The sequence below is a fragment of the Lonchura striata genome, chromosome 11 (genome assembly GCF_050655825.1).
Source record: "Lonchura striata isolate lonStrDom1 chromosome 11, ASM5065582v1, whole genome shotgun sequence".
Classification (NCBI taxonomy): domain Eukaryota; kingdom Metazoa; phylum Chordata; class Aves; order Passeriformes; family Estrildidae; genus Lonchura; species Lonchura striata.
This window is the reverse complement of record NC_140713.1, coordinates 9,489,939-9,512,957: the sequence shown is the minus strand read 5'-3', so window position 1 is coordinate 9,512,957 and position 23,019 is coordinate 9,489,939. Positions and strand designations below refer to the sequence as shown.

The 23,019-nt window shown below is 42.6% G+C and overlaps 1 protein-coding gene across 1 annotated transcript in view; it reads right to left on the bottom strand.

Annotated features, from left to right (window-relative positions):
• Window positions 1-154: 154 nt before the first annotated feature.
• LOC110476213 (neural-cadherin-like) overlaps window positions 155-23,019 on the bottom strand; it is a 72,521-nt gene continuing 49,656 nt past the window's right edge. Inside the window, exons 20-33 of the mRNA XM_077786296.2 lie at window positions 22,766-22,950; window positions 22,323-22,552; window positions 19,176-19,447; window positions 18,145-18,359; window positions 16,993-17,120; window positions 16,343-16,470; window positions 14,996-15,119; window positions 14,256-14,436; window positions 13,231-13,397; window positions 12,261-12,525; window positions 9,793-9,973; window positions 8,583-8,827; window positions 6,943-7,097; window positions 155-4,050 (exon numbers count right to left, since the gene is read on the bottom strand). Coding sequence (XP_077642422.2) covers window positions 3,655-4,050; window positions 6,943-7,097; window positions 8,583-8,827; window positions 9,793-9,973; window positions 12,261-12,525; window positions 13,231-13,397; window positions 14,256-14,436; window positions 14,996-15,119; window positions 16,343-16,470; window positions 16,993-17,120; window positions 18,145-18,359; window positions 19,176-19,447; window positions 22,323-22,552; window positions 22,766-22,950 — 2,872 coding nt within the window. The 3' untranslated portion in view covers window positions 155-3,654. The remainder of the gene's footprint in view (window positions 4,051-6,942; window positions 7,098-8,582; window positions 8,828-9,792; window positions 9,974-12,260; window positions 12,526-13,230; window positions 13,398-14,255; window positions 14,437-14,995; window positions 15,120-16,342; window positions 16,471-16,992; window positions 17,121-18,144; window positions 18,360-19,175; window positions 19,448-22,322; window positions 22,553-22,765; window positions 22,951-23,019) is intronic.

Here is a 23,019-nt window from a genome sequence, read left to right as displayed (position 1 = left end):
GTTATATTGTGCATAGCACTGACTTTTGGAATCACCTTTGTGTTTTAACAGCTGGGCTTCCTTTGTTAGAAGCTACAGGTAATAGCCGTGACTTTTATCAGTCATCACCCCATGCATGTCAACTCCAGTAAGGTCAGTAAACTGAGGCAGTATATCCATCTAAAGAAATATTACTACTTTCTTTATTAAGTGTATTACATAGATACAAAATCATATATTAAATGCTTTGAGCACCAGGGACCTGCTTGTTTCCACATTGTAGCTCAAGTTTGTTATTTTTAATGAACAGAAAGGTGCATTTTTTGGGAGTGAAGAAGCACATTTCAAGACCTGTATGTGCAGGGCTGGAGATAAAACTGCCCATGTGTAGGACTGGTCTGAAGGGGGCTGGGGGGATTTTGTCACCAGCATTAATTAGGGATTAATATAATTGATGGGATGTCAGCCACTCACGGTGTTTTTGCATGGAGGGGATTCTGGGCTCCAGGGAACCTCCTCCTTTCAGTCCTCAGGAGATGGCCATGGGTTTTAACATTCTTGCAATTAAGAAAATGTTCAACTTTTTTCTGCCCACCTAATCCTGCTTCTTTACAGCCCTGTTTTTCCTCCTAAACCTGCTGGTCAGTAGGTCAGTCCTAAGGACCATCAGCTTTCCTATAGCTTGGCTCCATGTTATGTACTTGGAATGCTATTTTAACAGGCGAAGACCACAAAGATTAATGTAGTTGACAGGCAGCCAGATTAAATACTAATATCCACATGATTATTTAAATTTCCGACCTTTACAAACATTTTATGCTAAATAAAATGTTCTTACTGTATGTTTTAAGTCTGTAAAGAACATGGAAGAAGATTAATAAAAGTACTAGATTATTGCAAATCCCACTACCTAGGGACCCAATGGGGTTTTTTATTCAATATTTCTCCTTCTCCCCAACCCAAAGCTTCCTGTGGAAAGCCAGCTGTTCTCCATGGGAGCCATGGCAGTGCTGGGATAAGCCTTTCTGCAGAGGCACTGAAATATTTGTGTGTGCCTGTGCGAATGCAGAACAAGCGAGGCTATGATTTCAGCAATTGCACAGTAATTAAAAGAGCAGCATGTAAATTAAAACAGATAAATTAAGTGAACTAATTAGTTATCTCTGGAAAGAGGAAGAGTAGGCTTTAATAGGGCATGACAGCTGCAAATGAGTGTGTCCTATTACTGAGATTGTATCTACACAAGTTCCTGGAGGAGTTTGGAAATGTTTCCTGCCCTTTTGTTTTAGTCTGTATGTTCTGTACAAGGTGGGGCTCACTGTCAGTGCAGAGGTTCTGGGGTGTTGTTTTCATATTTGGTTACAGAGTAGGGCCACAGCTGTAGGAAGGAAGCAGCAGCAGGGCAGCAACACTTGGAACAGCACTGAGACATCTGAACATCAGCAGCTCTGTGCTGCTCTGAGGGACACCTTTGTCACCTTTAGGGCTCCTGGGCACCATTTGTGCTTGTTGTTACTCTAACAGGGACCAGTTCCTCAGGGATGGAGGAAGAGTTTTGACGAGGTCTTGTTCCCCTGGGGAAACCCAAAGTGGTTTTTGGGTGGGTAACGATTCTGAGCCCACCAGCAGAAGCTTTTCAGGCAGCACAGCACCCATGACTCACATCTGTGGAAGCATCTGATCAAAACTGAGAGAGAAATAATTTAACACAGTCCACCCTTCAGTCATCCTTAAACACAAACAAGGCAGAGACACCCGGAACAGAAGGCTGGTTTATTATTTATACAGTGCCTGACATAGGCAGGACACTTCACAGGCAAATAAAGACAGTGTTGGCCCCAAGGAGCTTATAGGCTAAATTAAACTAAACCAGCCAAAGCAACAGCATGTCCATAGGTATGGGAAGAACACAAGGTATGTAGACAAAATTATTGCTGTTTCAGGAAGGAATAGATTTTTGTGCACAATATATATTTAGTTCATTTTCCATACCCTGTTTGTGGCTGCTGAGATGATGGAATACAGGAGTTGGCAGACTGGACTGGTGAACGCTGCAAGATGTTTCAGCCAAGGTTTCCTCCCAGGCAAATAAATGTGTCAGTAAAATTACAAAATCACAGACTGTACTGCCTGTGAACCAAAACCATTGGGTGTGAGTAAAAACTGGATTTAGGTTTTCCAGAGGACAATGCCCACCACCTGCAGTGTGTAAGAGTGTTTAATGGTACACTCAGGGTTTTCCAGAGTGGCACAAGTGCACATGAGAACAAGGTACTTTATGAACATTTCTCATTTGGGAAACATGCAAACTGAGCTGGCCTGCAGACAGCTTTCACCTACTTATGAGTTTTAACAGATGTATAAAAATAAAAGCCAGACCACCCAAAACAAGCTACTGTGAGCAAAAGTAGTTTCAGTGTCTATTACAATACATTGTTTCATGCTTTGTTTTAATTAAACATTATTAGAAACTAGGATATATTCATATTATTAGCTGGTAATGTATAATGTACATATTACATATAGTTTACATATTATAATAGATATAATTTACATATTCATAAAAGAAACAGCACAGCTTAAGATTTATGGTTTGCTGCATTGTACTCCATTTATCTGTACATGTGGTCCCAATTTAAAAATAATCAAAATTAATTTAGTGGCACTTTCTCTCTTCCAAATATTGTCAAGTTTAAGAAAAATCCAGCATACTAGCTGGACATTAAATGGTTTCAAAAAGGGACTGATTGATTTAGAGCATAATTTTCCACCCCCTGCTGCTGCTGTTAGTTTTTCCCTATGTGTCTCTGTGTCCAGATATGTCCTGCAATGATTCTATCATAGGAGATTTAACAAAACATGAGCGGCACAGTTGTAGATGCAAATGGCACAGTTCAGGCTGGTTTAGGCTTAGTTTGGCGGCTCATTAGGAGGGAGAGATTGTGGTGAACTGTGGTGTTTGCTACTGAACTTCCTGACCTTTGAGGCATGTAGCCAGCATACCTGGCCTTTTCCTTCGGAAAATTACGTAGTTGTAAGCAGCTTGGTTCATGTGTTATGCCTAAATCCAGTTTCTGCCCTTGCATGGCGGCATAAAGGGATTTTATCACCTTGTAAGTGAAGTTCAGTTCATCCTTCTGCTTCTTTCCTTTTCCTGTACCCCTGCAGTGGCACCTGCACTGTGATCAGTGAGCAGGGCTGTCACTGGGCACTGTGGGAAACAGGAGGGATATAATACACCACGGACTTCATTATATGAGAAAAAGACAAGGTGCTTTTTTCTTCAAATGACTGTCAAAGCACCAGAAACAGCACATCCAGCATGCTTCCCTCAGCCCCAGCACACCTCGGGCCGTGCGCATGGATCCCTCAAGAGTCCTGCATTACTTCAGTGATAAAAAAACACCCGTACTTCTTAACCACAGTACATGAATGACTGCATACACCAGATTCTCTCTTTATTCCTCCCACGAGGTTTATATACCAAAATGCAAGTATCCAGCGTGTCCTCAGTTGATATCCTACCCACCTTTGCTGCCCAATGTGCCTCCTTACGGGAATCTGAATCCCTGAGGAAACAAGGAGAAAAGGCCGGGTGGGGCTAATACAGAGCAGGAGTATAAAAAACTGTGCCTCACCTTTGCTTCCAGAACTGAAAAGAGCAGCCTTGGGGCGCTACAGGTCTGCTGCCTCTCTGTGCGAGTACAGCTGCCTTAGTTTCTCGAACTTGGGTCCCCACTCGTGGATGTCCTCGCCGGCGCCGCCGCGCAGCCCCGCGCAGCCGCGGGTGCTGAGGGAGCCGCGGGAGCCGATGGAGCCGCGGGAGCCGATGGAGCCGATGGAGCTGAGGGAGCCGCGGGAGCTGAGGGAGCTGAGGGAGCTGAGGCTGCCGGCGCTGGAGCCGCCGCCCTCGGTGCAGAACCGGCGCAGCGAGTCGGGCGGCGGGCCCGGCGCGCGCTCGGCCGCCCTCAGCAGCGCCCGGCCCAGCCGCGCGGGCGGGAGCTGCTGCTGCCTCCGGAGCGCCGGGCTGCCCTGCACCGACACCTGCAGCTCCGCCATGTCGTACGCGTCCTGCGGGGAGAAATCGGGCACAGGGAATTAGTGCTCTCCGTCGGGCCCGCGGCTTCGTGCTCTGCTGGGAATAAAGAGGAATGATCGCGAGTCTGTCTGCGGGGAGCACCTGGAGGGCTGGGTGCTCTGCCAGCTGCAGCGCACCTGAGAGCCTGTGAGGAAGCCCTGTGCACGCTGCGCTGCTGCGCTCAGGGTCAGAATCACGTCTGATTTCATCCAAAAGCTAAATAAATGCGACAGAAACACCCCAACTTTTGTTCTGAAATTCAGATCCAAACTGTCTTATCATGACACTGATCCCAGCAGTGTGGCAGAAGAGGTGAGAAAGGCTATTCACAAACAGCACGCTTAAGAGATCTTTCTGCAGAAGTAGTTCAAAAATGTACTGTGATATCTGATAAAATGATACCAGTCCCTGGAATAATGCCTAATTATGTTACATGGGAGTGGCACAATTGTAAAAGCCAAGTAAAACTACCTACTCCCAAAAAAGTCACCAATTCCCTCCTTGCTCATCCACAGTAAATGCTTTCTGGGAATTGTGCCACAACCTCTGGCACAAAGCTGCCAATGCCAATGGTTAATGGCATTCACTGATCAGAATCTTTGTGCCACCTGACCCCAGCATCCTTCAGCTCCCTACAACCCAAAGGTTGTGTCCCTGGACTGATTGACAGGCCAAAGTAGAACGCAGACAGGTAGAGGGGGGCAGAGTTCATCAGAGCAAACATAACTATTTGTATTGCTAATACTGTTCATGGTAACAGGAGCCATCAGTGACAGAGGTGTGGAATCAGCACTTTCCCAAAGATTTCTTTAGCTTTCCAGCATGTGGCATTGTGCATAACCATGTTGTAAGAGATTAACCCAGGTAATGTCAGTGAGCTTTGCTGAATTTCCCCTGGAGGCTGAGAACAACTTAAATTTCCCCCACCTCCAATCAAGAAGCTGCCAAAGTGGCAGGATGGGGTTTGGAACAGGAGCTGCTTATTCCCATTCCTCTAGAGACTCAGGAGTGCTGGTGATGAACACTGAGACCTGCAGCCCAAACCCCTGCCTTAGGCATGTCCTAAGTTAGTGCAAGCCCCAGTCCAGCCCCACTCTGAGCATGGATACCAGGAGAATCCGTGACATGGAGCAACTTTCCATTGTGCACAAGTTAAATGGGAGCTTGTTCCAATACAGACTTGAGGATCATCCCTTCACTGAACTGAGTGATAATAAAAGCATCCTTCACTGCTACTAATTGTTTATTAAAATGACACATTTCTTCTGATAATAAACCCTTCTTGGCTGGCCATCCACAAACCCAACTCAAGCCCTGCCTCTGTGTCCAGAGCTGACTTTTAACAACATCTGGTGGTCAGCTGAGTTCAGTGTGTAATCGACAATGCATTGACCTCCTGCAATTTTTATGAGCTCCTAATTTCTCTGGGAGAAAATTTCATTTATTTCAGATGCAGGAACTCCTTCATGTGACAACTCCTTGTCCTCAGATCCCTACCATCCACAAGCATTACAAAAATGAATCTCTCTTATCCAAGCAGCCTCACGATCCTTTGGTTGAGGTAACATTAGAATACAACTAAGGTGGTGTAATTCTAGGTATTTTCGGGACTGGTTTGTTTGTTCGGGTTTTTTAAATCTAGACAAACAACTAGGTTTTAGCTTAAAAAGTTTCAGCTGCAATCCCAGCAACTGTTAAATCTGAGTAATTTAGGAAGAGTACACAGAACCCAGAGAGGCTTCACTCCAAGCACTGTTTCTTCAGGCAGAGTAATAACCTCAGATGGAGATCATCAAGTCACTAATTTGGTTCTACTGCTTAAAATAAGGAGTGCATTTTAAGAACTCTCCAAAAGTAATTAAACATGTCATACAGTAACTGTAGATTTCCTCAAAGAGACCTTCTGGGTGTAAAATTGCAAAATATTGCAGAGGAAGTTAATCTGATTAAGGAAAACAGGCTTTATAGCTGTCTATGTTATCACATGGGAATTGTCTGTGTTTATTACATTCCCACTAATTCACCAAGAAAATAAGGATAATCTACAAGTAAGGATATTTTTAAATCACTGGCTTTTTTTCACCTTCACACTGGCAGCATGACTATTATTACCTCTGCAGAGTCACAACACCCCTTGAATCCGTGAAATGAACAATTAGCAATGAAGTTTCTTACCTTTTATAAACACAGAACGCATCTATAGGTCAATAAATAATCTATTAAGAGTACTTATAAATAATATTCACTATTTTTCTTCCAAGCTCTGCCTTTCACTGACACATGAAAACTTTAGAACAGCCAGCAGGAATGTTAATAATACCTGCTTTGGGTATAATCTGCTCTACTCTAAGTATGAACAGCTTGTGTTCACTGGTGTATTTATCTCCAAAACACAAAAATGCAAAAAGGTTCTTCCACAACCACCACATGCTCCAGGGCCTCAGAGGAGCCAATTCAGCACCTCCCCTTCCCAACAAGGGAGGTGTGAACACCTGCTGTTGGGAGCAGTCTCTGGTAAAGCCTTGGCCATGAGGAACAGTCACACCAGGCTCTTCCAAGCCCTTGGAGCTCCAGCAGAAATGAGCCCTGAGAACCTCAGTGTCTCCTGAGCCCCAAAACCAAACCCAGCAGCTGTTCTCTACTGCTAAACCCACCCTACAGGCTCCTATCAACATGCACTCAGGATCACTGCCTTTAAGACAAATTAAAAATGGATAGGCACTTATCTCTGCTTAGGAAACATGCACCCTCATCCAAATAATTCATTTGCCAACTGCAGGGCTGAATCAGCAGAACGAACACTGAGGACAAAGCACAAAATGCATTTTCCTTAGCATCATAAGGCAACAGTCCCCTCTTAATTGTAACATAACAGTGATCCTTACTTCATCTTGCTCCCCACCCCCTTCTTCATTGTAGTTGAGGATGTTTTCCCTGATGTCCTCCAGATCCTCAGGATGAGCAGATCCGTGGTAGACACCTCCGTGCAGACCCTTGCGCGTCTTCCAGTGAGCCCAGAGGAAGGCGGCGCTGAGCAGAGCTGTGGGGACACAGAGCAGAGTCATGCAGGCACCAGTAAACCCCAGTGCTGCACTCTGGGCATCTCAGCAAATGTCTGGGGTTTGCACTGTCCAGTGTGGTGAACATCAAACACGGAAGAAGAAAAGCCTTTAAAGAGTGTTTTGAAACACCCTTTAAAGCCCAACTCAAAGTTGGTCAAAGACCAAGTGGTGTCTCCGATCTGTCTCTGTCCTGTATGGAGTTGAACTTTGTCACAGAAAATGCATTACAGAAGGGTACAAAGAAGAAATAACATGTTGACAGTAACATACACAATTACACACAAATGAAATACAGGAAGACACAAGACAGAAGAGGAAATTACTTTTAGACGTTTTACTAGAAAACAAGAATCAGGCACATTTTGCCTTAGCATTCATTAAACATTTTTCTTAAATGCTGAAGTGCATTTACAAAATTAACAAGCTTCAACATCAGATACTGAACATTATGTAAATAGAAACTGGTGCATCACCAACTCTATAAAAATCAATAAAAGCTCAGAGTAAGACCTCAAAGCATTGAATACCATAAATTAGCAATGCAATGAGCTAAAGAAACTAGAATCTCTTACAGAATATCTACGTGTCAGCAGTTCTGTGGAGCAGTATCTGAATACCTTGGGACTGAAACTGGGGTACACAGAATTCATGCCCTGCACTCCTCTAACAAAGATCTACTATCTACCTCATCTATCTGGGATGCCAAGAGCTGTAATACCACTTAGCTTCCCACGAATTTGCTGCTCATATTTGCATGGCAAACATAGTATCTAGCAGAGTTGGGGAAAACTATGGTATTTTCATACTCTTACTTACTACAACTTCTGAACAAAACTGCATTAACACTAACAGCCAGGAGAAAAATCCTATGTCTTTACTCAGGCAAACTTCCATAGCATTTGAATAAACAAGGAACACCCTAAAATGTGATCTTTCCTCACTAGTAATCCCTTTGGTTTTCCTCTTTAAGATCCAATACCTAAGCCTGAAAATGGCAGAGGAAGACAAAATCAGCTGCTTAGGAGCTGGGACACAACTGGCAAGACACAAAGCCTGCTCCTGCCTGACCACTGTATTCCTATCAGACAGGAAATTTCTCCTAGACTGAAAAATCTGTTTCATACTCAGCAGTATTTTAAACAATGCTTATGTGGTAGCAGTTTCCACTCTTGCTGTTCAGTTGTATTTGCTTCTAATTATGCATCTGAACAGTTTCTCAACAATGATGTGAAAACGTGAAGAAAACAAAACTGCAGACACCTTCCGTAGCTCACAAATGTTGATTCACTTAGGCATGGATGCACAGAGGGATGAGAAATCAGTGATGGGACCACAGTAAAGGAACAAAGGCAGAGCTGGGTCTCCCTCGGGAGTTTTCGGCAGGAGATGAGGCGATGGTTGCTCAGGACAGGTGGGCACGTGCGCTCACCACAGGTAATACAAGACGTAGTTGCCGTAGCTACCTAGGAGCGCCAGGAAGCAGACGCAGATGGCGAAGAGCGAGGTGAAGCTGAGGCCCGTGTCCTTGTGGAAGATGGCCAGGGTGATCTCGCAGTGGCGGCCGGTGTAGCCGTCGGGGCAGTGGCACTGGAAGGTGCTGGGGGACAGGGACACGCAGGTGCCGTAGTTGCAGGGCCGCTCGGCGCACGCCGTGTACACGCACTGCCGGCCTGAGGCGTTCTCCAGGATCATGTGTCCTGCAGGGCAGCTGCACACACCAGGGCAGAACGGCACCGTTAGTCTGGGAGAAAGCAGCCGTGACAGGCAGCACTGAAGATTTTAAAACACACTTTGGTGATGCTTTTTGCACGGTTTCCAAAGCAGCTACTAGGAGTAAGTTATGTGAAATCATGACAGGTCGTAACCTTTCCTGAGGTGGCCATAGCAGGAGCTCCACAACTTCAGACCCAGGCTCTGAAAGTCTGGGGCTTTCAGAACTTGAGTAGTTCCACTGCCTTCTGCAAGATTATCCTTGTGACAACCAGCCGGGTTGGCCTCTGCAGTTCTGGCTAGGCAGGACATGCTGCGCTATGTTCTTTGAGTTTCCAGAGTTAGAGAACTCCATTTGTGTGGACAGTGGCAGTCAGGAGTGTGTGCAAACATTAAGGTGTGTGTAAGTAAAGTGTTCATTTGCACACCACAAGCAACAGGAATTAGTGTTGTCCTGACTCCAGCCACAAATACAAGAATCTGAGCTCAATAGTGTGGTGTTCCTAAAGCAGCTGGAGGAGCCTGGGAGGGAACAGACTCAATAGCCTGGGGCAGCGCAAGAAATCAGACCCTCACAAGAGAAAGCATTGACACTGTACAGCACAGGTTTCACAGCACAGCCAGGGAACTGTGTCACTCCAGCTCACACACCCTCCTGTCCTTGTTCCAGGGTTTACAAGCATTCTGGATTTGGTGCTGCTCTTTAAATGGGTTCCATTAGACAGGCAGCTGAACTTGCTCCATAATCCCTGGAGCCAAGCTGATTTAGCTGATTTATCAGCTGCAGTGGTGTCTCTAAGGACACAGTAACCTGCTCCCTGTGCAGGTGTCCAGCTTTGTGTGCCACTGTGGCTCTAGGGATTTGATGAGATTGCCAGTGCCAGCCTTCAAGCTGCATACTTCAACTTCCACCCTTTCCCACCTCACTCTGAAGGGTTTTGTGCTTCTATTTCCACCAATTACCTGCATTCATGCATCATCCACAAATCAATACAAATAAATTCCTGGTTGCAAGGGTTATTCCTACAGGCCTCCGAAGAACAGCCTTCTTTGATGCCTTGGGCACTCAATACTGACACCAGCTCTTTCCCATGAGTGTCCAGAGGGATTCTGTAGTTGTTAAATCTGACATCCTTCATACATCCTACAGCAAGGCACAAAGAGACAGTTTTAAAAACCATTCAGCAAGAATCATTTGAAGTAGCTGTATGATTTGGCAGTTTATACTTAACAAAGGACACAGGCTATCAAAGTTTAAATCCATGACTGAATTCACTTAAACTCTCATAGCATTTTCATTCCTTCATTCAGTCCTTCATTCTTGGACTGAATTTGCTGAGGTTTTAGATCAAGATTCCCAACGGTTTCCACAAGAATCTAGTGCTGCTGCAGGTCTGTGCTGGTTTTGGCTAGGACAAACTTTATTGTCTTTCCAGGGGCTGGTGTGGGGCTGTGTTTGGATCTGTGCTGAACACAGGGTTGATGACAGGGAGCTGTTTCTGTGTTTCTGTCGTTGCTGAGCAGGGCTCACACAGAGCCAAGGCCTTTCATACTTTTTGTGGGGCCATGCTGGGGAGGGGGCTGGGGCTGCCTGGTGGGCTTGGAAGGGACACAGCCAGGACAGGTGACCCCAAGTGACCCAAGGGATGTTCCAGACCATGTAGGATCATGCTCAGGATATGCAGTGAGGGCAAGCAGGAGGAAGGGGAGATGTTTGGAGAGAATGTGTTTGCCATCCCAGGCAACCAGGTAACATTCCATGGGATGTGGCCCTGCTCTCCTGGAGGTGCTGAACACCTGCCTGGAATTCCTGCAGGGAATTCATTCCATGTTTTGCTGTGCTTGTGTGCATGGCTTTTGCTTTCCCTATTAACTGTCTTTATCTCAACCCAGGGGTTTTCCAGCTTCTACCCTCATGACTCCTTCCCTGATCCTGCTGGTAGGAGTGAGTGAGAGGCTTTGAGGGGCTGGAGGCTGGCTGGGGTTAAATCATGACAGCCTAAGGTAGTCAGTGGAATATGTACCCCTCCACTGTGATTTCCATATAAAATTCCAAATATTGTGGAGAATCTGTTACGTGTGGATAAGCTGTTCTGTTCTTCAGTGCACCAGTAAAAACTGTTTGTCTGATTTTAAATTGTAGCTTATGACTTACCTTTATAGTATGAAGAGCAAACCACAAATAATGGTGGGAGAGTCTTCAATCAGGGACAGAAAATTTGTACTGAAGATGTGTGACATTAACTTTGTATGCGCGAGATGCCTCAGCATGAAAACATATACTTTGATTAATTAAGTACATTTTATGACTTTGAAGTCCTTAAAGTTTCAGCTACTTAGCAGCAACATTAATAGCCCTAATTAAAATTATCTTCATGCAACCATTTGACTTCTTTATTTACTTGAAAACAAACACTATTACTCCCATAAATAAAAAATTCAAAATATGCTCCCTAATTCATATCATAAAATTTATTTATTGGAATACTTCTAGTAAAGCAATAGAAAACAATCTTTTTCTAAATAATTTGTGATACACTTAAGTTGTAAATTATTACTCTATTTAATTTCTCTCCGCTCCCTTTTATATTACTAACTGAAGTACTTTTGTGTAGTGAAAAGATGACCAGCTTGCTTTGAATGGATTTACTAGGACCTGGTTAAAGAGGTGAAGGGCATGGGAGAGTGGTGACCTATAGACACCAGGCAGGTTTAACCTGTGTGATCCTTAGCAATAAAACCTGTGCCAATTTGCTTTATTTACACTGTGGGTTTAGGCAAAGGCCAAATTTCCAGTTGAGCCCAGCATAAAGAGCTGCCATGGATATCCCAAACTTCCAGTTCTTTATATTTCTCGAACTACTAATCTTCCAGGCTGGAAACTGATTTGCTTTTAACAGACACTGTGACCTTATCCACTCAGTTGCTAAAAATTCAGACTTTTAGCTCTAATTCAAGAAACCATTTCTAATTTTAGTTAATGTTTTGACTGAGTGCAAAATCCAGTAATACCAAGGTAAGTGGGTGCTATGCAATGCACATATAAAACGGAAAAATTCCTTTTAGCATAGGAACAGATGTGTTTGGGAGGGAAGGAGAACTGCCAAATGGACTGAGCAGAACCATGCACTGAACCAGCTCTGTCTAAGGGAGGGAGCCATGCACAGTCTGTCTGGGAGAAACTTCTAGATCTCCAGGTACAAAATCTCTGCAGCCAAGGCAAGAGGTGACCATCATTATTCCAGGTCCAGTAGCCAAGTGTATTTGCAGGCTGTACCTTCTCCTGGTCAGAACAGCTTATCCATCCCTGTTGCAAAGTGTCACACAGGCAATCTATGTACTTTGGGCTCTACATAAACAAGAAAGTTTCCTATACTCTGTCTTTATTTTTACAGGTCCATATTATGAACAGTGGGATCGAGAATTCCTACCTTGAAAACTCCTGTTTTGATTGAATGGGTAGGTGTTTCCAAGGACCAAGCTGCTGGGGTCAATGACAATCTCTTTGTATATTCCTGCTGCTTTAGTAATCTCTCTCTTTCCACCTCCCTCATAAAGGCGAAGAGTAAATTCATTTTCATTTCTCTCCAGTGTGATGTGATGCCATTCACCATTATCAATGTGGTAGGAGGGAAGGCTTACAGAATAGTTTCCATCGCCCAGATTGTATGAGACCACTAGGAGTCCTTGAACAACCTTGTGGATAATTAACAAATAGCAAGAAAGAAAAGTCATTGCCTGGCATTTTGTATTGACCTGTAACTTCAACTTTAAAGCATTTCTTTAAATTTAGGGTATGTTTACACTGCACATAGGTGTAATATAAAAATACTGCAGGTGCTACTGAATTAAGCAACCTGAATGTGGTAGCAATACACTCACAGTAGTATATTGCTAGTAGTATATGTAAGTCACCTTAGGAGTAATTTTACCCTGATCTCTCTTGCACAAATTTATGAGGTTCTTCTAATAGAGTCTGGTGTATCATAGCTACAGTGACAGCTCAAACCAACATGGCTGAAGAACTGACTCACTCAGTGGTGTGTATAAAATGAGAAGGTTGTCACTTTGAGAGCCTGACATCATTAGAACTGCCACAGGCACCTTGCTTGGCAGAGTCTGCACTACACAGAATGGGCTACATGGTTCAAAAGGACACCAGGTACACACCCTATTCATCCAATTCTGTATAGGATCTGCATTTCTCTGCATCTGGCATCAATGGGATACCACAGCTGAGTGGTCAGTATCTCAAGTAAAGATCAGATGTATCTAGCCACAAAACCAATTCCAGACTCTTCGGTGCTTAGCATAAGGTTTTGCTCTGTTTCCATCTCTTAAGCGAGTGTTTCTCTGAGCTGTCCGTGGCTCTGGTGTCACTGTCTGTGAGGGTGGCCTCACCTGCAGGGTGATGTGCTCGTCCCTGGCCCGGGACAGCACGGTGGCGATGACGCCGTGCGGCTGCCGCGTGCGCACCAGGGCCTGCAGCAGCGTCCTGCGGGCAGACACACTGACAGGCAGCTGGTAGCGGATGTGGCTGCCTGCCTCAAACCTGTACTCCTTGGCCACTGCAAGGGAGAGAAATCTTTAAACCATCTCCTTGTTATTGCCCTTAATGTCAGAATAATAAGTGTTGAAAGTAAAAGGAAACAATTGCGATGCACAGCATGGATCCGTGAGACAATTTGTCCTTTGGGACATACTCCTGTATTTATTTCCACAGCTTCTCCAGTCACTCTCATGCTTTATTTCCCTCTGTAAAGAGGCATTCTCCCACCCAACTTGATCCTGCTAATGGCTCCTCCTTACAGTGCTCACAAGGGGTGACAGCTGGGAAGCAGCATCTCTGGGCCAAGACAAGAGCCTGTGGACCAAGTACCACAATGAAATTTCAGAACCTGCTATTTTATAATTGTATTTCTGCTGCAAACTTTGGCTCCATGAGAGTTAAAAATCCTACTATTTCCAAAGCATAGATCCTTAAGCCAGCAGAATCTCCTCCTGACACCAAGAGAGCAGTGATTTCTAATTCCAGTTGCATGGTTCTAGTTCTTCACAGAAAGTGGTACTGGCACACTCATATTTTTTAGGTTATTAGATATTTCTGAAAGTGTAAACAGATGCAAATCAAACAAATGTAATAAAAAAACCACTTTTTTCACAATTTCTTGTCAGGCAGCCATGTCATTATACAGTCATTGCACAAACACCCTCAGGATTAAAGAAATTATCCTGTACTGAGAAAGCAATTTCTCAAAGGGAATTAGAAAAGAAATTGTTGACAATCACAGGCAACTACACTGCAACATGGCTTTACAAAATGTAATATAAAACCATCTCAACAATCATTACCTGCAAATATTTGAAGTTTCCTGTACTGTAAAATTTAGCAGCCTACACTAACGAAACAGAAAAGCAGGGTTCACCTTTATCACATCGATAGCCGTGGTAGCCTGGCAAACAGTGACACGCAAAGGAGCCCCAGTCCCCAAGGCACCTCCCATGGGCACCACAGGAGGAAGATCCCATGGTCTCACAGCTCCCATCCGTCAGGGTGCAGCCCGGGAAGCTGTTCAGGGACTCTGCGGGAAACTGAAGGTCATACACCTTCAAGAGACAATTTGCGATGCAAAATGTTATTTGAGAAACATATTTTTAAACAGAAATAGCTGCACCACTTCACTGTCTGTTCCTCATCTGCATTGCTTAAGTTACTAAGTTTGCTTTTTGACATTCAGACTTCAGCTGATTTTATCATGAGCATATTTTGCCTTTGAATAAAGTCAACTGACTATGAAAACAAAAAAAACCCTAATACTTCCTAACAAGGCAGACAGCTGGCATAAATATACTGTTATACAACTGGCATTCAGAAGTTCCCTGAATGCACAAAGAAGCTTGGAAAACAGATGCATGAAACAGGGGATAAGCAAACACACAGCTCCTGCCTCATTCATACATCTCCTTCTATTGAGAAATAACTTTTTAAGGTACTAATTCTAATTATCACAGAAAAACCCAGAATTTTCTTGTATTTTACACTGATCTGTGTAGGCATTGGATATATTAATAGAAGCAGATGTTTCATGTATAATACGAACAAATCTCCCAAAAGCTGAATAAAGAAGTTTTTTCTCTGCTAAAGCAAACATTACTCTGCTCTTACCTGAGTATCCAGGATGAAATTGCGCAAGCAACCAGAAAAATGTTTGTGTAGCAACTGTGGATAGGAATATGGTAATGACTCTTTCACACCACCCAGCTGGAGAACAGGGTTCACATTCAAATACCTTTAAAAATCATATCAATAATAAAAATAGATGTGCATCTACCTTCAAGCATAGGCAGATAAATAAAAAAATAAATACACTGCTTTTCCAAATAACAAAGGCTTTATAACATAACAGTAGAACACAACTATTTTATCTTCTCTCTCTGAAATAAAGCCCTTTATTTTAAAGGGTACTTTTTAAACATGACAGTGAAACCTGCTGGAAGACACTATTACATTTTGGATATGTTTGCATTCAAATCAGAAACAGCTGTGATATTCTACACACCATATTCTCCTTCAAGTGCTCTGTGTGTACATAGACATCCTATGCTGTAGGAATACTACAAAAAAGGCTGTTCTGTGTATGACAAAACTCAGAAATATAAAAGTTGGGTCCATGTGGTCTAAAAGGCATGGTAAACATGTCCAAGTTCTGCACTTCATCTCTCCAAGCCAAAGAACTCCATGCATTTTAGACCTCATACTTTCTTTTTCCCAGAGTTATCAATTAATTTCTTTTGCTTTCATTTGTCCTTACATTTTTCCCTTTCTTTGTGCTCCTTTCATGACCAGGAGAGCTCCATGCAGCTGTGGACAAGGCTTAATCCCAATGCTCATCAGAATGCTTGCTTGGATTATCTATTCCACAGCTGAAGTATCTTTGTTAGTACAAACGTTTCCCTAAAATATAACCTGACTATTCCTTACTGTAACTTTAGGCCCTATACAGAAGAGATTGTCTAAATCCTCTTTGTACCATTCTTTTATACACACAGAGACTTATCTCTCTCCTTAGTTTTCCTTTCTTTCTGTTAACTGACCTCAATTCCTTCATTCTTGATTCTTACTCTCAGGGTGAGTTGATCAGTCACTGCTCTGCTCTGGACTGTACCCAGGTGCTCCTTGTCCACCCTGCACTGTGGGGCACCAATCAGTCAACTGGCCTAAATTTGTGAGATTTTAAAGAGCAGGCTCACAGTGACTTGATAAACAGAGATAAATCCCATAAAAGCTCCAGTAATAGCCACAGAGTTTTGGGGTTGACAATTAGTACTGCAACACTACTCAGTGGAAGATTGGTTCCTTAAAATTTGTTTAGTTCTTTGAGGTCCAGGCTTGGTGAGAAAAGAGGAAATGCTTTTTATGCTCCTAACCATCAATAACTTGGCTTCAGTCTAACAGGTCAAATGTTCACAGGCTTAGAAAGAACTGCCTGTCGGGGAAGTTCCAGGAACGTACCTTGCTCTCCGTGGGACAGACCCCAAGACTTCGCAGTTTGTGCGATCTTCAGTGGACAGCCAGCGGCCAACGCCTTCGATCTCGGACAGCGCGGCGGCGCTGCAGCCATCCAGGGTGAAGCGGACAGCCTGCGCCACACACAGCACACCCAGCTGCCTCCTGCTGCACCACAGCCTCAGCTTCTACCTCCTGCACACTATCCAGCAAAAAGGGCTGGGGTGTTCCCTCTTCTGTTTAACCATTAGAGCTAAAATGGAGCCATTTAGCAAAAGTAGGCACTTCTCAACTTTGTTTGTGCTTCTGAGTATTTTAACTACTTACACAAGACCTATAACTGCATTTGCAAGTAAATAAATATCTGCTTTTTGTGCATAAGTAATGGATTCCAGTGGCCACATTCCACATGTGCTGCAGCAGAGCTTAGAAAAGGTAAAGATTGCAGAATATGGATTACAACATCAGTGGATGTGGAATTCACAATAAAGTCATCCCAAAATTTCTATTACTCATCAAATCTACACAACCAGTTAGGACAATACCTATTGTCTGTTCTTTATTGAAAGGCTGTTCTTTCTACCCTCCTTTCTCTGCACAGGGAAATATTTTTAGAAATATTAATATCCTGAAAGAAAAAAAATCCAGTAACTGACCTGACCATTGGTTCTGACTTCCAGTCGATGCCACTTCTTGTCAGCTACATTCAGGTGACTTGGAAACTGCAGGACCACAGAACCTGAGCCATGGCTCATCTTCAGCACAGGAATACCACCAGAGAGTTCTAATACAACATGAACAAGAAATTCCACATCAGCTACAAAATGTCACTTTTGGGTATCTCAGCAGTTAGTGACTGTGTTGATTTAATGGTTATTGCTAGTCACATACAGGGGGGTCACTACAGAAATAACTAGAATTATACCGTATGTCTTCTATTAAGCAGAAGTACTCATTCAGTATATTATTTACTTATACACTTTTCATTATTCTACTTCTCTGTCAAAACACTGAAACTAATTCCTGAGAAGCAATCTGCAATTTTATGATGCTCTAAAACAATTAATATATGTATGTTTCTTCTTTCTCATCTTCTAGTCAAATTTACAAGCAACTGCAAAGCAAGGAAAAAAAGAGGTAAATTATTAACTATACAACCACGTTACCTTTCAATTAATCAGGACTATATAAAATGCCAACCATACTTTTCATCTTGTACGTTAATTTACAAAAAATAAGCAGCAGTAACCTTTTAAATATGTGTCAACGTAAAGCATTAAGTTCTACTTGTAGATTAATCTTCCCACAATGGCACGTGGGGCTGGATTCATCCATCACATCATTGCCAGTTTAAAAAAATCTGCAAAATTGCCCCAAGACCAAAGGGAGTTTAAGTGGATTTCTTTTCTCACTAAACTAGGTAAGAATGACATGCAACTAAGACTGCACTACTCATGTAATACCTATCTTCAAAGCACCTAAATTCCTTTATAGCACTACAGATTTCTAGGCAGATTGTGTGTGTGTGTGTGTGTATATATATATATATATATATATATATATATATGTTTTGCTGTCCCCTTCATTTCTACAACTCTGTGATGAACCCAAAGCCAGAGGGGCAGGCTCCAAAAATAGACATCAAAGGAGAAAGACTTGTTAGGAAATGCTTCAAAATATTTTTACACCACAAAATAAATTACCTCATTAAATAGAAAGACAGAATCCATAGTCTAATTGTTACACTGGTCACAAACAATCCATTCCAAAAAGACATTTAATTTTTCCACACCCTTTTGCAGATGTACCTATTGCAATGAAGTTTTCTGTACTCCCTGGTTCTGGATTCGATAAAGGGCCACTGTATAGTAAAAGTCCATCTGGAACCACAGTAATAAACTCTAGAGAGAGAGAGCTTTCAAAACAAGGTCTGATGGGACGAAACCATGCATAACCATTTCCATGGAAACTGTGCTTAGTCTGCTGGCAGTCTGGTCCATGAAAGGAAGCAGGACAAAGACATCTGAAAGACCATAAAAAAAAGAAACAGTCAAAATTCACCCATGTTCAGCCTTTTTTTTGTTTTGCATGCAGCAAATGCAGAACTTAAATCACAGTTTAAAAATCAGCAAAACTCAGATTTTAGCAGAATCTTAGGTGTGTTTGGCAATTATTAAAATGCTCTAAGAATACAAAGTCTTTTTGTTCCTTATACTAACCCCCTCAAAAAAAAAAAGTATTTTTGAGGCCATGTTTTTGAGAACAATGAACTTTTTTTCCTAAATAACACAGAACATCAAATATCAATTTATTCCAGAGTGAATTCAGGGAGGTTAATTCCTAGCTGGAATTAATTTCACTCAGGAAATACTGCTGCACACCAGGTGATGTTATAATAAAGCAAGTTTACAATCTAATGCTTTTTAGGCTCCTTATTACCCATTGTTTGAACTGTATGTCACTCCTACATCCCTACTGCTACCACTGATATTCACCTTTATTATTGTTATTATTATTCACCTCTCCTGGAAAAAAGAAAAAAACAAGGCACACATGCCTTCATCCTGAATTAGGTGCTCTTAACAAATGACAAGTGTTAATTATGTGTTCCCCAAGGTTTTCTTTGTTAGTCTTGCACTTTTTGGGACCACAGCCCCATCGAGGCCATCAGGAAGCCCCTGCTGCCATTAGCTTTACACCCCAGTGCACTTGTGGGGTTTTTCTGTTTCTCCTCCAGTCAGAAGTGCATTTGTGGTTATTTCAGGCGGGTACTTCATCAGCACCACTCAACACTTTAAGAAGAGAGGGCAGCAATCATGTGCAGTGCAGGTTTGCTCACCTGTAGCCGTTCAGAGTGTCGACACAAAGGCCCCCGTTGAGGCAGGGGCTGCGGGGGTAGGAGGAGCAGGGCTGGTGCAGGCGCTCGCGGGCGGAGCAGGAGCAGAGCCCGTGGCTGGAGGCGCTCAGGGACACGAAGGACACGCTCCCCGTGTCCATCACCGTGGGGACGTCGCTCACGCTCAGGTGGTTTGTACAGCCCTCACTGCAGTTGGCGCTCCTGCACTCGTCAACATCGATCTGGGAAATGTTCAGTTGTAGAGCTGACTGCATCTAAGAGAAAAGACAGTACCACTGCCATCCAATGAAGGCTTTTACCTCAGTTCTGAAAAATCAAAGCCATCAGAGACTTAATGCAGTGTTTAGTTTCTTGAGAATAACTTAGAAACATCCCTGGTTATACAGGCAAGAAAAGTTATTTGAAAAACTCAGGAAACATTTAATTAAAAAATTACAGCAGCAGCATTTCGTAGAAACTTGATCATTGACATGATTGATTGTGAACATGTTGAATCTGTACGGGTCTAATAACATTATTTCCAAGAACCAAAGCTCTGAGAGCAGTGACACTCCTCAGAACTGCAGCATCTGCATTACACCTCTCTGCATGTCAACAGCAACAGGAATGTTTCAGCTCAAGACTGGGTAAATCCTTCCTCAGCAGTAACACCCAGATAGTATTGCTTACATTCTCTCACACAAAATGATGCAGACACAGCAAAATGCATAGCTGAACTGCTTTCAATAATCATGTCCACAGACAGTCACCTGACAAGAGAACTTTGTAGCAACTTGGATTCAGTCTAATGATTTGTGCCCCATAAATTTACATTTCATGTCAAGCTGTCTTCAACAAAACACAGTCAGTTCAGCATACTGGATGCTGTATTCTATGCTGCGTTAACCTTTGCTAGTTCACTGTGTTTATTGTTAATTAGGGTTGCACCTGAAAGCCCAAGTACCAAATAAAAAGAGCCTCGGTATAACCTCAGCTCTGGTAATGTAGGAATAGTGACTCTGAGACCACAACTTCCATTCTAAATGGAGCAAGGAAGCTGGGAGGGAGGGATGGAAGGAGCTGCTTACCGTGTGAGAAAAGAACAGAGCTGCCATTGGTCCTGGCTTTTTCTCCTTCAGCCTGCACCCCTAAATTATCACAGTTTGTTCCTTCCACTTATTTGGGAATTTTGCACAGGTGTCTGTTATAAAGCTTCAGAATGCGATCAGTATTTGGTGATTCAAATACACTGAAATGTGTATTTAGTACCCAAACCTGAGTTTGGGTGAGTGAGGCAAGAGACCTCACTACTCTCACAATGGTACACAAATAAACAAGGTATACAAATGTTAAACTAACAACACTAGAGCTTTAGGTATTTAATATGGAGTTTTTTTCCCAAATGGTAAAACACATGGCAGATATCTTAAACATAAGCTTTGAAAATATATTAAAAAAAAAAACCCCAAAAACATAAAAAACATAAATATTAAAGTGCTTCTATTTTTTTTCTCATTTGTGTAGTCATCTCAGTTCACCACTGTCAGAACTTTGATCTTTATAATCCTTTGTCTCTATATTCTTAAATATCATAACATATATTGCTGCCCATGCCCCCAAAGGCACAGAGTATACTTTGTAATGACATGATGCATCCTGTCAATGCAGGTCTCTGTCTGATGCCCACGTTTGTCACCATCAGTGGAGGGTCTGTAATGCACATTTAGACATCTAGGTAATCCTGTTATTGAACAACTGTATAAAAACAACCTTGGCTCCCTTTAAAAAGTATTAGGATGGATTATTTTTCTGCTAAATAAAAGTTGCTGTTGTAAAACTATATCCACAGAGGGTAATGCAAATATATTATTTATGTAGAAATTCAATGAATAATTCCAGTGCTAATTACTTATTTTCTATATTTATAGTTATACGCATAGAAAAATAACTGGAGGAATTCTCCAGCTATGATTGGTTTTCTGTAAACTATTGGTGATTACTCACCAGAGCTATTAATTAAATATCAAAAGGTGGAATAATTAATAAAAACATATATTTTCATTAAAATAAGTGAAGTAATCCCCTTGTTACCATTTGATGAATTCAGGTGTCATGCATTATGGCAGAGAATATTTGAAATCTATAGGATTTTTTATCTTATCGTAGCAGTAATTCAATAAATATGTAAAAGAAGCAGTCATTACCCTTCATGAATACTCTCTGTCTCTGGCATTCCCTATTTGGTCACTCTGAAGAATCTCAAATCCCACAGAGCCATTCAAGATACACCAAGAAGGAGGCAGGGACTAAGTTAAGACAGCCCTGTTTGGTTCCCAGACTCAGGCAGACTCCACCATATTCACACAAATGGAAAGTTCTGATTTCTCTTTGGAAAAATCATCCATATGATGTACCATATATTAAACCCAAACATGGCCAGGGCAAGTGAAAAGCTGAGCAGTGTCACTTTGCCTTTGTGCAGGGCTACAGAAAAATCCAGCTGTGGCTAAGACAGGCTGTGTCTGTAACTGAGTCAGAGAGCAGGAGAGCTAGGGAACACCAAGAAGGGGAGGAAAACATCTTCCATCCAAAAAAGTATTTTCCCCTGACAACAGTAAAAACTGGGGGACCGTGTCACTTTGTATTTGAAGCTGTCCTTTGGTGAGATAAATGCAACCACAGGACTGGTTGTCTCCATCTCACTTACCTGTTGCAACTGTTCCCTAAGCCACACATTCCTTCCAGCAGGACTTTTCCTCTGAAGTGCCACCTCTTTGTACTGTAGAATTTCTGTTAAGGTGACATCGAGCCTCCACTCTAAGTGTCTAAGCAAAAGCTGATGTGGGGATTTGGGGATGACACAGTGAAACACTGACTGGAGAAAACACAGGTATCTACCCCATGGCAGCACTGCAGACCCATTTTTCTGCAGCTCTCCAGTGACTATCCATCGAACCAGAAGTTAATACAACCACCATACCAGCATGTATGGCACTAAAAAGAAGGGAGAAAGCTTGAATTAAACACTTGTTTTTATCCTGAGGGAAGCAATAAAACCCTTATCTGCAGATGCAGTATAGTTTTCCACTGAGGTTTGGGATACACACCCTGCAAACTCAGTGTTTGGCCAAGTTCCAGAGGAGAACCAACCTCAGTTTTGAACGCTGCCATCTCCGCATGCAGTTTCTCAGGTCTGTAATAGGCTGAGCCAGCACGGACTGCAAATCTCACATCTGTCTGTCTGCCATCCCTGCTCATCACACTGAAGACAATCACATCACTCAGCTTTGCAGGTAACAGTTTTGCAAGGAACTCCTTGAGCTCGCCATGCCTCGTTTTGCCATGTTCATCTCTCCTTATGAACTCCTCTGCTGTGACATCTGGTCAGGGGATTAAAAAATAGATAAACCTGAACACCTGAGAGCTCACAGGTTAATTTCTCAATTTATCTCTTATTTAACAATATGGAAACATGCCAGAAAGTAGCCTACAGTGCTAAGCAAATCAAGTATTGATGTAGTAATATCTACACCACGTAAACATTCAGTTAAAGAAGCATCTGATCTAAACTCTCACCAGCAAATGAAACCAACCTGAGAAACGCACAGTGGCTGAGTTTTGTACGGCTTCATTTTCCAGGTCTCTGACATGGACCTGTACTGTAGATATAACATCGGGACAAACTCCATCAGAAACTCTGACTCTTAAATTGTATATTCCCTGAGGAGTGTAATCCACCATCAGCAAAGACCCAGTCCTCTGATTTAATCTGAAAGATCTAGACAGAAACCTTCAATTAGAAAATCTTAACAAATCAAAGTTGAGGACTCACTTTATTCATTAACAC